Source organism: Cavia porcellus, unplaced genomic scaffold (assembly GCF_034190915.1).
Source record: "Cavia porcellus strain 051 isolate PalLab524CR breed Dunkin Hartley unplaced genomic scaffold, mCavPor4.1 scaffold_15, whole genome shotgun sequence".
In the NCBI taxonomy this organism is placed as follows: domain Eukaryota; kingdom Metazoa; phylum Chordata; class Mammalia; order Rodentia; family Caviidae; genus Cavia; species Cavia porcellus.
This window is the reverse complement of record NW_026947498.1, coordinates 67,954,052-67,970,354: the sequence shown is the minus strand read 5'-3', so window position 1 is coordinate 67,970,354 and position 16,303 is coordinate 67,954,052. Positions and strand designations below refer to the sequence as shown.

Sequence of the window (16,303 nt, the reverse complement as noted above, 5' to 3'; positions counted from 1 at the left end):
AAATTTTAAAAACTATATACAATTATATAAACTTGTAGACAGAAAAAACCTGGAAGACACACACCAAAAATACTGCTTTCAAAATTATATTTTTCTTACCAGTGGGACTATGATTGACTTTAATTTTTGGTATATTTGTTAGTAGAAATGCCCTGCTTCATAATCAGTAGAAGTTAACAGTATTGCTCCTAAATCAATGAAGAACAATTTATCTAACTCATTTTACAGGAAATCTAGACCTTTAGAGATGAAAATTTCATCTCGTGGTTACCTAGCAAACACTGCTGCTGGAACATCTCCAGGTCCATAATCTCTAACATTTAGAAATATTCCCAGCATTTTACTTTCTAGAATCATCACAATAACTTGATGAAAGGAGATAGGTAGAAAAAGTGGTAGTCAGTTTTGGCTAGAAACCAGAAGTATATTTGTGGAGCTTTATTCTGAAAATGGAACCTTTCTTAAGAATCCAAAGCAACATTATCAGCTGCTGAGTCCAATGCAACCTCCAAACCCTGAAGAAAAACCTAGTGTGGGCTCAGCCAATGAGCTCCAGAAGGCAGTTGATTCAGAGGAAGTGACTTCAACGTGGCAGTCTGTAGAGAGGAAAACGACTCACTCATCACCTTTGTTAGAGACAACAATCCGTTGTTTCTTCTTCCTCTTCCATAGACAGCATGCCATCCCACATAAGATCAGGAATATTAGAATTACAGCTATAATCCAGGAGGGTTGGTGTGCAATAGGTGAAGGTTGACGAGGCACTGGAAATGACAAATTTTCAATTAACCATACATTCACTTACAAAAGTTTCATATTTGCTGCTTTTCTCATTATTTACTCGCCAGATTTTGCTTCAAAGGACCCTATGAAATCCACATAGGAGACCACAGGAAGTCCAGTCTCAGGGCCTCAGCAGAAACTAGGACTCAAGCCATACTTTGACCAAATGCCTAAAATGGTTGCCTTCCCTTCCCCATGGTGGGTGGTGGTGGGGGGTGGGTGGGGATGATACTGATCTGGATCTAGAAGGAGAGCCATGATGGCCATGATGCTAGAACCCAGGTAAGGTATTTAAGCAAAGGATCTGAATGTACAATCATGCAGACAATACCTTTCTTCCCCAGCCCATGCACAGTCAGTTCCCAAACCCTGAAGATTCCCTTGTAATGGTCTCTCCATCCACCAACATCTATAAATAAGGCTTGCTCACTTAGACAAATGGTACAGCCTCCTCACAGCCTGGCATCTTCAGATTGGCTTTGTCTGGTCTTATTTTCTAGTGAGGCCATAGCAGGCTTCCTCAGCGTGGCTTTCTGCATGTGCCACTACAAGAAATCTTTGCTATTTTCTCACACCCTGAGGAATCAGTGTCAGAAGTAGCTGCCTAGAGGTCAGGAGCTATGTCCTTGCATGGGAACTCCCAAATTCCTGGGAAGTTCAAAATAGATTTTGTAATGGAAAATTGAGTTGATTACATTATAGACATTTTGGGGTACTTCTGATAGTCAATCTCAAATTAGAGGAACAAATAGGATCAAGTTGATCTCCTTTAGTTTATTACATTCGTAGCTATATTTCCTGTTCCAGGGACAGTGAAGAAAGGAGCGATTGGTGTTGTGTACATATTCAATACCTTTCGAATATGCCCTAGTTCATCCTACTTGAGAATATTTGGCATTCCCGGTAAAGGAAGGTTATACTTGCAATATGGCAACTACTATTTTTTGATACTTGCAAAGATTCTAGTTTGGCTGAAGGTCTAACCTATCTCTGTTCATGCCATGGAGTGGCAAGGCCTATCTTCCCAGAAGCAGCTAGAGCTGAAATATTTCTGTAGATAGTGCTACTGGGGAGGCTTTGACAGCATTTGAAAAGCAGCAGAACAGTGAGCCTCAATAAAGCTACAGTGGTGGTGACCATAGGAGTCCTGCAGACTGCCCAGAGGATATTGGGTATGTTGATGCTAGTGGTTAAATGAAAGTGCTAACCTTGGAGAGAATGTGAGAGACAGCAGAAGCAGCAATCAGGACAGGATAGGTAGTCCCACTCTTTACTGGACTCTTAGAAACCGAAATAAGCAACAAGAAGTCAGTGCCAGGAGAGGGTGTGGACCCAGTTGCATAGCTGGCTTATGTGGGTAAGCCGTTGGGTCGCTTACTGAGAGTGCATCTGTCGGCCAAATTATGTCCAAGACATGCCAGGAGCAAGAAGACAGCAAAGACAGAAAACAGAATAATGCCCCTGGAGCAGACAAACCAAGGGCTGGAGAAAGAGCTTAGCTGAGCAGAGGGCAGCTGAGTTGGGGGAGGAGGCTGGGCTCAGAAAAGCAGGGATGGAGGCAGTGTTGCTGTAGAGTATCGAGGAGAGCAGCTCTGGTTACTCCTCTAAGTGTCTTACATACAGATGAGACAAAGCTAAGATTTGGAATGTTGGGCTCCTGATATTCCGGGTGAGCACTGCTTAGTCTCAGCCTTTTCCTCAAACTTCGGGAGGGATCACTTCTGCCTCTGAGCCTTTCTTTGTTCCACCTCCTCTTAGGTCATTATACAGCTGATTGATGGAGTCATCTTGCCTGTTGACCCCTAAAGCTCAGAATTGTTTTGTGCAATAGGTCTGCAAACTTCAAAGTCTGTCACCTGGAATTCTCTCCCTTCTTATTAAGTCCAATAATCTCTTTTATGGTATAAGGTTCAGTTGGCTTTAGGAAGCCCTCACTGACCCTCAGAGATCTGGCCTACCTCTGATGCCCACAGAAATGATCAATTTCTATCCATTTATTTTAAATTTAGTCACATATTCCCACAAAATATAATTTAGATTCTAATTCAGTCTTTTTTAAAATTAAGTTTTCCATGTGTGTACATCATGAAGTTCTGATTCTACTGGAAGATCTTCAAGAACAGAGGATGTCTTATATCTTTTAGCTTCTACTCTTATAATCAGCAATATCTGGAATGCTTCTGTGCCCCTAATGAATACTACATGAATACACACATGTATGCATGGTGTGTGTCTGTTTTAAATCAATGGAAGTATTCTAGACAGAAGGATTCTTGTATTTGCTCACCAAAACTCCAGAATCTTCCACTCAAAAGTATCCCTAAGAGACTGGGTCAGTTCAGAACACGTTTTTTAAGGGTAGCATAGGTTCACAGACTCCTAGATCCTAGATCACTCAGATATAGCAGGAGCCCTCCATGTGGGTTTTTTCAACTAATGTCATAAAATAGCCTTGTAGAAGATTTCCTAGCAAGCAGGTGACACTGGACAATTTTTCTTTAGTACCTGACAAAAGAAACAGTGTTAGGAAGCAGCCTTACCTCTACAGAAAGGTTTGGAGCAAATCTCTATTTCTCTTGACTTCATTGACTTAGCTTTCAGGACACAGAAGATAGTCACATTACTCACACCATCAGGCAGTGGAACATAGGAGCTGATGGAAACATTATACAGCTCTGTACCATTATCTTGTGATGTCTGCATGACTCCTTCATACTCCAGTTCAGTTGAATTTTCAAGTTTTAGCAAAAAGTACATCTTCATAGCTTTTGGATAACCTTGTCCAGATGAGCAGGTTAAATTTATGCCAGAATTTTCTGTTACGTTAGACATTTGCACTATTTCAGGTTCAGTGAAGTTAGCTGGACACAGAACAGAGATACAAAAATCAGACTATATTTAGTTGTATTTACAAGAGAATGGTAAATAAATACTCAACCTAGGAGCTCACTGGGAATCCATGATTATCTAAAACATGGGCTCCAGCGAATGGTGTGTGTCACATAATAATGTTATATTTATTTTTCAAGGCTTCCTGTGCACATTGGGTGACAGACAGGGAGGCTGAAATTAGCTTGCCAAAGATTTACAATTAAACCACTATTCCAGAGAGTGGAAACTTTGGAAGGAGAGTTGATCTGATCTGACTATATACCCAAGTTCACCAAAATCTACCAGACTGGGGACCGGGGCGGGGTGGGGCGGGGGGGTGGGGTGAGAAAGAGCACAGAGAGAGAGAGAGAGCGCACAGAGAGAAAACACTAAAGTCCTGCCAGGATTCAAAAGAGTTCATGGAACCAGTTCAAACACCCAAGCAACATGGAAGTGAGTCGAGGTGGGCTGGATTTAGAAATTCAGAATTTTGGGTTTTGGCACAACTGTCAAGGTGTCTGTATCACATATTAGAAGACGGAGGCCAAATCTAGCCATTTTTAGGGAAGTACATGATAAGCTCAGTGCTTCTCTTGCTTTTGATGGCTAATCATGTTTTAGTGGCTGTTGAAAGTGACTGGCACATAGGCCCCAGACCTGACATGTGGGCCTTCTGCCAGCCAAACCCTTTGCTCCTCTGTAGTTACGAGGCAGCTGGCAGGCTCCACACACTAATTTATAATTTAGTGTTGTTTCCAAGCTGCAGTCATTTGTGTCTGTTTTCCCAGTGTTGCTGCATCACCATGCTATTTGAACACTCTGCTTGTGCTTTATGCGATCTGTAAAAGGTAGATTCCCAGAGCTTAGTTATAGCCTTAGTAGCAGTATCTTTAAAATCACAGATTGAATAAGTCATAGTTCTTCTAATACTTGCTAATATACATATTGAGATGAGCAGCTTTCCACTGTATATTTAATTCTCTCTCTGCTTTACTCTGTGATTTCAGAATAGGTGTTGACTTGCCTTTTTCAGTTTCATTAAGAATTAATATGGATCTAGTAATACTTTGTCTGGGTATCTATCCTAGAGAAATACCATTTTAAACACAAAAACCTGTATATGAGTGTTATGGCAGCTTTCTTCACAACAGCCCCAAACTGGAAACTGCCTGATCTCTTTCAGCCAGTTGAATTGATAAGCAGCAGAATACAATCAGGAATAAAAAGGAACATATTTTGATATCCTATAAACAGTGGTGGTTATATAAACACATATATGTTACATAAGTATCTTTATGTAACCACCACTATTAATATATATTTACATTAATAAATATTTATATATAATATATAAGTATATAATATATAAGTATATATTATATATTAATATATCTACACAGTTAATAAAAGGATGTAATAAATCAAAAAGTTAATTATACTATATGGTGATAAGAAAAAAATCTGCAGTAACATTCAGGCTTTTGAAGGTCCAGTAGAACAGAAGAGCTAGTTTTTCAGTTTATGGATTTTCTTTGCTGCATTATTTCCCTTCTGTCTACTGGCTTATGATTAGGGCAGCAACGATTCATAAGCAATCTATAGACGATTAAAAGTAAAACCCAAACCAGTTAGATTTCCCCCTTGCTAGGAGCTCCGGGGCATGATTTAGTGGGTAAGAAATCTTGGACTGAAGGAGAAAAATGAATGCAAAACTTTGAGGTATTGTTATGATTATAAAATTTAGCAATGGGCAAATTAATTTATCCACATTACTTTCATTAACTCTATTTTGTATCCCCCAAAAATTCTTACTGATCTGTCAAAAGTAAACTATAAAAAGTGTAAAGCTCTTCCGTTTCCTATTCCCAGGCCTTGCACTCCCTTCAAATGGATTTCTAAGACATGAGTGTCTTCTGCCACCTCGCAGTAGTACCCTTTCCCCCAGACCCTTAGAGCTCCCACCCCTGAAATTTTTCTACTCAGTTTTGGACCCATCAGAGAAGTTCAAAGATCTGGACACATCATGGGCCACATACCAAACAGCGATAGCTCAGTATCCTTCTGGTGGTGGGGAACCAGTCCTGTGGGGCTTTTGTGGTGGATGATACACTGATAGACGCCCTTGTCCTTGATCTGAGCTCTGTGAAGCCGCAGAGTCCAACTGTTCTGATCAAAACTTGTGCGTTGCATATACTTGGGATCCACGTTATTTAAGTTTTCTTTCCCTAAATAAAATTCATACAGGACTAACTTTTTCTGGTCCTGCCAAAATATAACCAGCTCATTCAGGCTGAGGTTTTGAGAATTTAAAAACTGGCATGGCAGTTCTGCAGTCTCATTGAAATAAGCTTCACTCTTCAAGAAGGCAGCACCTAAAGAAAGAAAGGTAAAGGTTAGGGAGGGAAAAAAAGAGGAGAGAAAAAAATCCATTCTATTTAGCTTTATCCACTATCCAGATGTGCAGTCTTATCAATCATGACACTAAAGAACTAGACTACTGTGATATTGTACTATGGCATTCACCTGGACATTTATAGATTAGGATTTTTCTTCTTGTTTCTCTATTAACTGCGTATGTGGCATTGTGCAAATAGCAACTTTTATATGTCTTATTTTTCTCATCTGTTTAAAGAGTCTTTGTAGTGCTATGATTCTGTGAACTTAAATCCCAGGACAGAGAAACCCAGCAAAGTTAGGCAATTCCCTTACTTACCTGTCACTTTCCTACAACGTGAGGATTGGTGTTCACTGCTTTGGCTGTTACAGGATCCACAACTGCTACATTCTCCCCCAGAGTTCTCCCTGTTCTACCTGACATGTTGGTATGCTCTGGCAAAAAGATTGTTCATAGTGGTGATAAGTTTGCTATCTCCTCCCCTTTTATTATGCTTCACTAGTGTGGGGGGTCACACTGAGTAACGTGTGTGAAATTCAAGCAGTTCCTTTCATAGACTTTCCTGCACACCTCCTGTTTCCATGGGCAAGGACAGAAAGAACAGTTCCGGAATGGCTCAGTGAAGGCTTCTTTCCTCTCTAAGCTCTCTCAGGGATGAAAGAGAACTGGGAAGGTGAGGATGTGCTTTGGGAGTCCCGGGGAAACCCCATGCCACACAGAGTTGCCAGAATGCCAGCATGCTGCCAGAATGTACTGCCCCTGGAAATGTACAACCCACAAGGAAAATGACAGGAGAGTTCAGAGGAAGGCTTTGGTCCTAGAAAGGAAACTGGCATTTGTGGGAGGGACTTGAGCAACCGTACTTCTTGAGTGTGATAGATCTCATTCAAGGATTTAGGAGGGTCTTTTCTGGATCACAGAAATACTTGGAAAAAAAAAAAGAGGTAGTGGGGGGTGAGCAGTGCAGGGTGGGAAAAATACTGTTTCTTAGTATGAAATTAGACACTGCCTTAGGCAGAAATTCAGAGTCAATTCTGAATAATGAGTCATTATTCAAGATTTCAGTGAAGGGATGCAGATGTTAAAAGGGCTAAAGGGAAAGGTACGTTTACAAGAGACATGAGAAGAGTTTCATTTCATATGGTTTTAGTTTAAGAAGAAATTCAATTGATCTAAACAATGGTTTTCTCTTCAAATGGGGAATAGACAGAAAAAAATGACATGCCCGTGGCAAAAGAACATGTGCAGACTTCCCAGGGAGCACAGGAAACCAAGAGCTCTGCAGTGATGCTCCAGCCATCACCGAGAGGGACCAGGAGCTTGAACGATGGGCTACTGCACTGCGGTCACTTAGAAGTCCGCAAAGCATGTCAGGTTAGGATGTATGTCATGCTGGGAGAGGAAGCTGAGTACCTACAACAATGACTCGAGGGCCTAAGGAATCCTTGATTCATTTGGCAATTGCCTTATAAGACAAATCTGGGCCTCCTGCTACATTGCTTAATAATCATACAAGAGTGCCACCTACTGTGCAAACTCAGAGCACTGGGTCTCAGAAGATCCATTCTGATTTAGGTCCAATTTGCTACATGACATAAGGGTGGATGCCCTAACAGAGAAAGTGAACACAGAGCTGAATGTCCTTCCAACTATTTGTCGATGTTACATTATTGCTCAGCTATCAATTGTGCCTTCTGGACCTGCAGATGATTTCATCGTTAGTTTTTTTTCTATCTTCTTGATTTTTCTTTGCAGAGCCTCACAGTATCTTGTTTCCTTCCCACTCTCTCTGTCCACTCATAAACAAGTCCAAATTCTCTGAGCCAAGCTCTTTCTCTCAAAAATTACAAGGACTTTTTCTTCCAACCATCTAACTGTTCTCCTCTTCAACTATCAACCAAAACATTATTTGTGAGCCAAGGCCATTGGCATCATCTATGGTATGGACTGGCCTCATCCAAGACCACCTGAGTGCAAATCTACATTTTAGCAAGAGTTCCAGTTTGAGAAGCTGCTATAGACGACTTCTGTTTCTCTTTCTAGATAGGACAAATATATTTCCATCCACTTCTCCCCAGACTCCTTTTCATTCCCATGAGGTGAACTACTCAGTAACTCATATGAGTGGAACTGAAAGTATTTCACAACTTACACTGTGCCTTTCCTCACCAGGCACTGGTTTTCATGATATCACCCAGAGCTAGGCATGGGGCACTATGCTAATCTCCACTTAACCACATGGGGAAGATTTGACTCAGTCTGTTTTTCCCAAGTGACTTCAGTCCTCCACTGCTATAATCCCCAGAGTTTAGATTCCCTCCCCACTGAATTCACCAGGACTCCACTGGTGAAAAATACTGAGAATCTCTCCCTTCCCCAGCACTTCAGCGGGAGAAATGATAACCAGACCAAATGGTGTTATCAGAAGATAGGCTTTCTAGATTCAGCTGGACATCTCCTTAATCAGGAGTTTGTTTCCAAGAATACTTAAGGACCTTTTCTGTAATATACTGTTTGAATGCCACATCCAATCCATGGTCTGCTGACCTTGACAGTCCATTATTACTGACCCATTAGGACTTCAGTCTTCCCTTATCATTACCTCAAATGACATTATTATTACTTCCTCGTGGTATTGTGCTTACTTATACTCATCAATTTTTCTTCTTTTACTAAATTTCCTCAAAGCTTTATGCGGCCCTCTGAAAGCCTCATTCCACTGTGATAAACTCTCTATCTTCCTCATCTTCAGTAGATTTTTCCCTAATGTTGTTCTTTCTTTAAAATCTGCTCCTACCCAAAGGAAACCTCCAGGCTTGCAGCCACTCCTTGCATTATCTGCTTCACAGGGACCTTGAGCAATGCCTTCCCCATTTGGAAGTGTCTTCCCCTTTCTTGTTGTTAGCCACTAATCATCAGTCACTGTCACCTTGCTCAATGAGCATTCTGGCATTACAAGCGGAGTCTTTCTTTCTAATCAACTTTTATCATAAATTTGATGAGTTCACCACAGATGAGTCATTCCCAAATATTTTCACCCTCAGACTATTCCAGCAGCCCCCCTTCCATGATGTAACCCCAAATCTTACCACCTCGAGCTGTTCAAGCCCTAGAATCTCTTCTCTGCTCACAACCTCCTCTTCCCCCAGGTTTTGCTCACTTTCTCACTCTATATTTGTTCTTCAGCTTCCCCAAGACCTCAGCTTCATCTAATCTAGACCCTCTGCTGGAATGTTTTCCAAAAGAACTCTCTGAGGTGACAGAAGTGTCTTTCTCTGGGATGAACAATGTGGTAGCATCTAGCAACCCGCCCTTGTAAGCTACTGAGAGTATGTGTGGGCAGAGAGCTGGAGAAAAAACTGATTTTTAAAATCTTAATTGAAGTGTCAAAATTCATACATGGTAGCAGCTATCAAAAACAACAGAACAGTAAAATGGACTTTTAATCATTGCTCGTCAACCGCCTCAATAAATGTAAGCCTTTTCTCTATAGAACTCCTTGTGAGGACACTCTGCTTTCACTCTACATATCCTTCCTTACAGCGGGTGCAGTGCACACTCCTGCAGGAAATAACACTATGGTTTAGACTGCTGACATTTTAAATCCAGTCTCACTTAAATTGGCTGCCAGACTCACTGTCCTGCTTCAAATACTTCCCCTCGGCTCCTGCTTTTAGTTTCTTTTTCTCTGACAGTCAAACTCCCTGAGTGAGTAGAAACAGCTCACTTCACTCCCTGCCTCTCATCTCCACCTCTCTACTAAAACTGCCCTGACGAGGGTTGCTGGTAGCTTCCCGCCGAGGCCAGCGACCCCATCTCATCTGACCACTCGGCTGGATGTTACACTGTTGGCAATTCTCCTTGAAACACTCTAGTCTTACCCAATCTCTGACTTCCTGGCTCAAGTGCTTGTTGGACTTCTCATTCGCCATCCTCTCCCTGGATTTTCTGTCTCTGCCCATGGGTATATTGCCAAGGATAAGCAATAATTCTCCAGCCTACAACTTTCGTACAGTTCCAGACACTCATACCCGGCAGTCTGTTGACTGCCTAGAGAGCAACAGAGCTTGCCTCCCTCTCTTCCAAACCGCCCTCTGACTCAGTGAACAGTTCTCACCTGCTGCTGTCCTCAGTCATTCGAATTGTCTATAGAAAATACCAGAAAGAGTCTGTACAGGTTTGGTGGAAGAAATATGGGAGCCAGAGGTGACACGGAATATGCTGAGGGAAGAGGGAAGGCTCAGTATGAAGCAAAGAGAAGGAACGACTAGAGAAAAGAAAAAATTATGTGTTTATCTGGAGAACTTAGGAACTTTATTCTGTAGGTTAGTAATGAGAAACTCTTACAGAGCAGGGATGGTCGCCTAGGAATTTTGAGGTCCTAGATGCTATTTATATTAAAACTAGCTTTGTTTGAATTTCATGCTTACATTGCATACCATTACATAGATAAATACATTATATATGTGATTATGTAGTCATTCTAGGTATTTTATAAAAATATATAACAATGCAGTATTATATGAAATATTATCTATTCTACTTAATATATGAAGCAGAACATAATGTGTAAAACACATTACTACATGTTTAAAGTCCAAAGCTTGTCGGAGGCACATGCCGTCCACGTCTTCAGGACACACACCCACTGCCCCTCCCTCTGTTATCCATCTTGCTCCCAGATGCCCCCAACCCACTGAAGGTCTGAGCATCTCACCTGCTGCTATCAGTTGCTTCGTAACTGAATTCTCTGCGTCCATATTTGCACGCAAAGATGGCCCTTTGGAAAGCTAACTCTGATTATACAATTCTTTGTTCAAAAGCCTCTGATGACATCCCATCACATTAAAAATTATATCGCAATTACCCCCCAACATACCAAGAACCATATTCAATATCCAAACTGGTCCCTGGTGCTTTGCAGACCGGTTTCCCCTATCCCAGCCACAATGGCTTCCCTGCCAGTCCTCCAAAAGGCCTGCCACACTCTATCTCAAGTCCTCTTCTTAAGCCATCTCTGCTGTCTGGAAGACTCTTCCTCCACTCAGCCTGGTAGTAACTCCCTCACCTCACGTTTGTAGGAGACAGTTTGAGTGACTCTCCTTGAATGCAGAACAGCTGCTGTAACATTGGTTAAATAGAGGCTTATTTCTATATACTGATATGTACAGAACTGACTATGGTATTTTCTCTCTTCAATTGGCTCAAAGCATTGCAAGGCTGAGGTTCTGATATGTAATCTCTAAAGCCACTGGACAGTCTCCTGTTTCCTTGCATAGTGCTCTCTGTAAAAAATGAGCACAGCGGTTCGGCAGAACCACTCAACTCCAGAAATATCAGCTAGATACAAGCCTCAAAGCAAAAGGCTATGACTCTCTGGGGTACAAAAGTTTACATAGCAGAAACTGAAGCAACAGCCTCCTAGAATCATCCAATGCTACCTTAGTTATTATGTAGATTGATCCTTCTGCATGTCATCCTCCCTGCATTTTGCAAAGATACCTCTGCCACTACCTGGCCAGCCAGCTGAAGTTACCCATGCAGTTCCCACCATTCTCACTGTCACTCATCTTCGAGCCACCCCCCTTCTTCATAAGATAATATATTCTGGGAAAAGTCTTGGATCAGGACCTTTGTCCACATATCCTCACTAGGATTGGACTTAGGACCCCTTAGCTGCCCTTAACTTTGAATATTTCCCATGGGTTGCATTGGACGTGGTAGACTGGAACTAACTTGTAGGGATTATAATAATATTTTAGTGGTATTATAAACATAACTTTGTGGATTGTGAGGAAGACTGAAAAAGGCATTATAATACTTGGATTACATTACTCGATGTTTGGGATTATGATAACATAATTGTCTCATTAAATGTTACATCCCAGAAAGGTGTCTCTGATCTTCCTATTGATTCCTTAAGATAACTTTAAAAACAAAAATCATGATACTTATTATGATATGGTACATTTGGTTATTGTCTATCTCTCCTGAGGAATCCAGCTCCTGGTTTAAAAACTATGCATGATTTTTCAAGCCTGACCCCTAAGGCTTTACCTGGCAGAACTCATGGCCTCCTCACATCAGTGTGCTGAAGGGAGTTGAGACCAAGGTCTCCGTCCCTTGGCCTGTCATGCTTTTTCACATACTCACATGCCTAGCCCAGGCACTTCACTCCTAGGTCTCTTTATCTAAGGTCTTGGGCTGATGTCTTCTTTAGGTGCCTTCTCTGGCCTCCATACAAATGGCGGGAGAATCTGAAGGACCCTTTTCTCACTCTGACTCATTACCCAGTACTTTCCCACTCTTAGACCTCCCCCTCTGGTTTGCTCCTCCTGTGTGTCCTGCACCCTGGGTCCACCACATCCTTTCATCTAGGGCCTGTTCAACAGTGAAATGACCTCCATGACTGCACTGTAATGATCCATCTGACCTTAAATGGTGTACCTTTCCATGGGGCAAATCAGAATGGGGAAGTTGGCCTTTTTGCTTTGGCCTCTTGCCTACACCACCGTCATAAGAGATTAAATTTTAACTCATTTCTTTCTCACTGTTATCATCAACTGCTCCGACACCTGACATCGCCACTATTACTCTTTCAGCTTAGTTGAACTTGACATTTCCCATTAGAATAAACTCTATGAAAAAACAGAGGCTTTGTCTCTTTTCTTCACTGTGGCAATTCCAGTATGTGCAACTGGAAAATTAAACATCATAAATACTCACTGAAGAAATAAGTGAAAGCATTTCAATAATAATCAGAAAAATTCAATTTAAACCTCAGTGAGATACCATTCCTTTTGCATGTCAGGTTGGCAGATACTCAAAGATACTGAAATATCCATTTCCCAAGAGCGTGTCGGGAGATGTGTCTTGTTATGCACTGTTGATAAAATTCTAAGTTGGTGTAACTTTTCTGTAGGTAATTTGTAATAAATTAATTTTATAGAAAGCTTCAGCCTTTACTTTGCAATTCAATTTCTAGGAGTTCAATGCATAAAAAGACACATATGCACAGAATTAGATATGCACAGAAATACATAGATCATAAGAGTGAGTCAATAGATATAAATTAAATTAAATTAAAAAATAAAACATTCATATAACAGAGTTCCATCTGGATATACACAGTATGCCAAAGGGCATCATTCATTACATTTGAAAGTATGGGTTTTGGCTAGCCTGAGTCCAATCTCAAGTCAACCACTTGCTACCTGCGTTTCTGTGGCCAAACTCTTAATTCCTTCATTTTCAGTTTCCTTTTGAGAAATGCAGAAATAATAATGGTACTTACATCTGAGGGCTGTTTTAGGGATTAAATGAGTTAATACATCAGTTAACACTTGAGTTAATACTGTTACGCAGTAAGCATATTTTAAGCATTCCTCATTTGTAACTGTAGATCCCATAGAAGTTGAGCATAGAGTCAGGCTTACTAGAGGCTGAGGAGACAGGAGTAAGGAAAGGATGGGGAAAGGCTGGTCAACATGTGCTAAGTGTGCAACACAACACCACAAATTAAAGGTACAATATATTTTAAAAAGCTGTAATAAAAGATAATAAATGCTTTCTCTATGAAAAAATGATAAGTGTTTGAGGAGATAGATGTGCTTACCCTGATTTGAATATCATACAATATATAAATGTACTAAAATACCATGTGGTACTCCATAAATATGTATGATTTATGTATCAATGAAAAGTTTTACAACTTATTTTTATTTTCCCATTTGTTTTTAGCATATTGTTATTGACAGAAAACAATGTTTGTGGACCAAAATCAATAATTTATGCATGAATCTATTTTGAAAAAGATTTTACAATAACTATAATTAAGATTCTCAGAAATATGAGGATTTAGTTTATTAAGAAGTGCAAAAGCTTATTAAACATTAAAAATAGGAGAAATGCAATAATATACGTTTATGAATGTTAGCAGTTCTGGAAATAGAAATTAAGAAAAAAAAATAAATGAATAAAGTCTAGATTAAGCATCAGCAATATTAGAAATCAAATATAGAGACTAGGAAAAACAGAATAAAACCTAGATCAAACATGCTATTAAAAAGATTATTGAATTAGACTGAAAAATTCATCCAAAGGACAACATGGAGAGAAGAGACAAAAATGAGAGAATAGAGTAAAAATCATAAAGTATTAGTTTGACAAACTCTAGTAGTATTTAGAGCAACAGAATGGAAGGTATGCTAATAAGTAATATTTGAGGAAGTGTGAAATCTATAAAATTGAAGAAATACATGAGTTTCTGAACAAAAATGCATTTTAAGCACTAAGCAAGATAACTGAAAATAAATTCTTATCCTGAAAAACTGTAGTGAACCTACTAAACATAAAATATAAATTTTTTTCAACTCATAAGTAAGAATCAAATTGATTTGTTTTCTAGCCCAAAGAATATAGAAAGAATAAGGAAAGAAGGAAGGGAGGCCAGGGATATAGCTCAGCTGCATAGTGCCTGGCTGGCAAACATGAGGTCATGAGTTCAATTCCTGGTACAAAAAAAAAGAAAGGGAGAACATTTACAAAATGCCCCCATTCTACAGGCAGCTTCTTAGCAACCAAAAACTGAAGAAGATAACTGAACAATACATTCAAATGAATAAAACAAAAAGAAAAAGAAAGCAAATTATAATTTTTAACTCAAAAGACTATTTGATTTCAAACATTATAAAACTGAAAGCACTTAGAAACTACAGAAAGTATGTCTGAAAAGATATTGAATAAAACACTCAACTATTTGCATATGTATTGTGTTCATAATTGCATACAACTAATTTTTATTCTCTTGTCTGTTTCTTCCTAATAAAGGTCGTGAAAGTGACCTAACAGACCATTCAAATGATTTTAATTTGGGGCTGGAGGAATGATTTGGAGATCTGACTATGTGTAATAGAGCATATATCTAGGAATGAAAGGAGTAAAACTGAAATCCAGAAGGGCAAGCACTAAAGGAGATTAAAAGTGCTTGTCTACTCTTAAGATCCTAGAATCTGGCAAGGAGGATGTCTCTTTGGGATACACTAACTGGAGAAACAAATCTTGGTCATAAAAACAGGGCTACAGGTATTTTTATGTCCACTTCAGGAAAAATCAAAATGGAGTCACCCATGCTACAGTTCTACATGACCAAACCAAAATTAAGAAATCAGGAGCATGGGGATATCCCCAAATTTCCCAAACAGGCTAATCAGTATGACAATGAATTTCCCCTCTGCTTAATCAATATAGTTTTTAATTCTTTAAAAAAATTATCTAAAGTATTCTGATGTTATCCAATTAGTTTTTTTCTATTATTGTTTCCTTGTCCCCTTCTTACAAGGAATATAGGTTTGAAATGACCAACCTGGAGTTTTTCTGCTTTTCTCAACTCTTCTCTGTATATAAGAACAACCTTTGCCTGAAGTATTGCCTGATTTCAGGAATTGCAAACTCAAATTAAGATCTTTAAACTTTAAACTGCAGTAAAATTGCACTTTGACACTGAAAAGCTCAACAATACAGAGGGACCAAAACCCAAGGTTTTATATTATAGAAATGGTGCTACGATTTCCCCTTTTACAAAGGAAAACTAAGTCGCAGTCTGTTAAATTTTTGCTCTTTCTCAAAGCAGTGTGTCTGTGATTGGCTCTTTAGTTTCCCTAACCCCTTTGACTCTGGCTCCCAAGCACCCCTACAGGTGCCCCATTGTGTGGTTGTCTTCTGCTACAGTGAATTATCTGGCAGCTCATTCACTATCTCTGGAATCTACTAAAAACATTCTGCTAAAATGAACTACAAATTTTAGGGCGAAATATTTCCTACCAGGTAATGTAGTTATTTTCAGAAGCCCCGAAAGGAGTGGTTTAACACAAAATAGGGATTCCAATAGAATCAGTGAGCTCCTTGATGACTCTTTGTGACTAATAGATCTTCACTATTAATTCACCTCTGCATGGTGGTTTTAGTGACTGTTATCTACAACAGCAGGAAATGAGTGTCAAAAGCAACCACAGAAACATTACCTTCAGACAGTCATCCACAAAGGAATCTAGACAAATCTGGGGGAAAATAGTATAACTTTCTACAGGGTATAGAATGCGAGTTTGAGCCAATTTCATATAAGTCTTAGAGAGAAGAAAACTTTAACTACAACTCCAGATGTATTAATTGGGCCAGGACAACTGGGCAAGAGAAAGGAGAAGCCCTGGGATGAAGTGGTAGTGCTGGGCTGTGGTACTGCAGGCCTATAATACC

General features: G+C 39.8%; 1 protein-coding gene across 7 annotated transcripts in view; it reads right to left on the bottom strand.

The window, feature by feature from the left end:
- Positions 1-16,303, bottom strand: part of Cd86 (CD86 molecule) — a 60,395-nt gene that overhangs the window by 7,371 nt on the left and 36,721 nt on the right. For 5 of the 7 annotated variants that reach the window (XM_013151828.3, XM_013151830.2, XM_013151829.3 and 2 more), the window contains exons 3-5: positions 5,691-6,026; positions 3,324-3,644; positions 627-764 (exon numbers count right to left, since the gene is read on the bottom strand). In XM_013151828.3, coding sequence (XP_013007282.2) covers positions 627-764; positions 3,324-3,644; positions 5,691-6,026 — 795 coding nt within the window. Of the gene's footprint in view, positions 1-619; positions 765-3,323; positions 3,645-5,690; positions 6,027-16,303 lie in introns of all 7 variants that reach the window. The other 2 variants (XM_013151834.3, XM_013151833.3) reach the window with 1 other exon arrangement.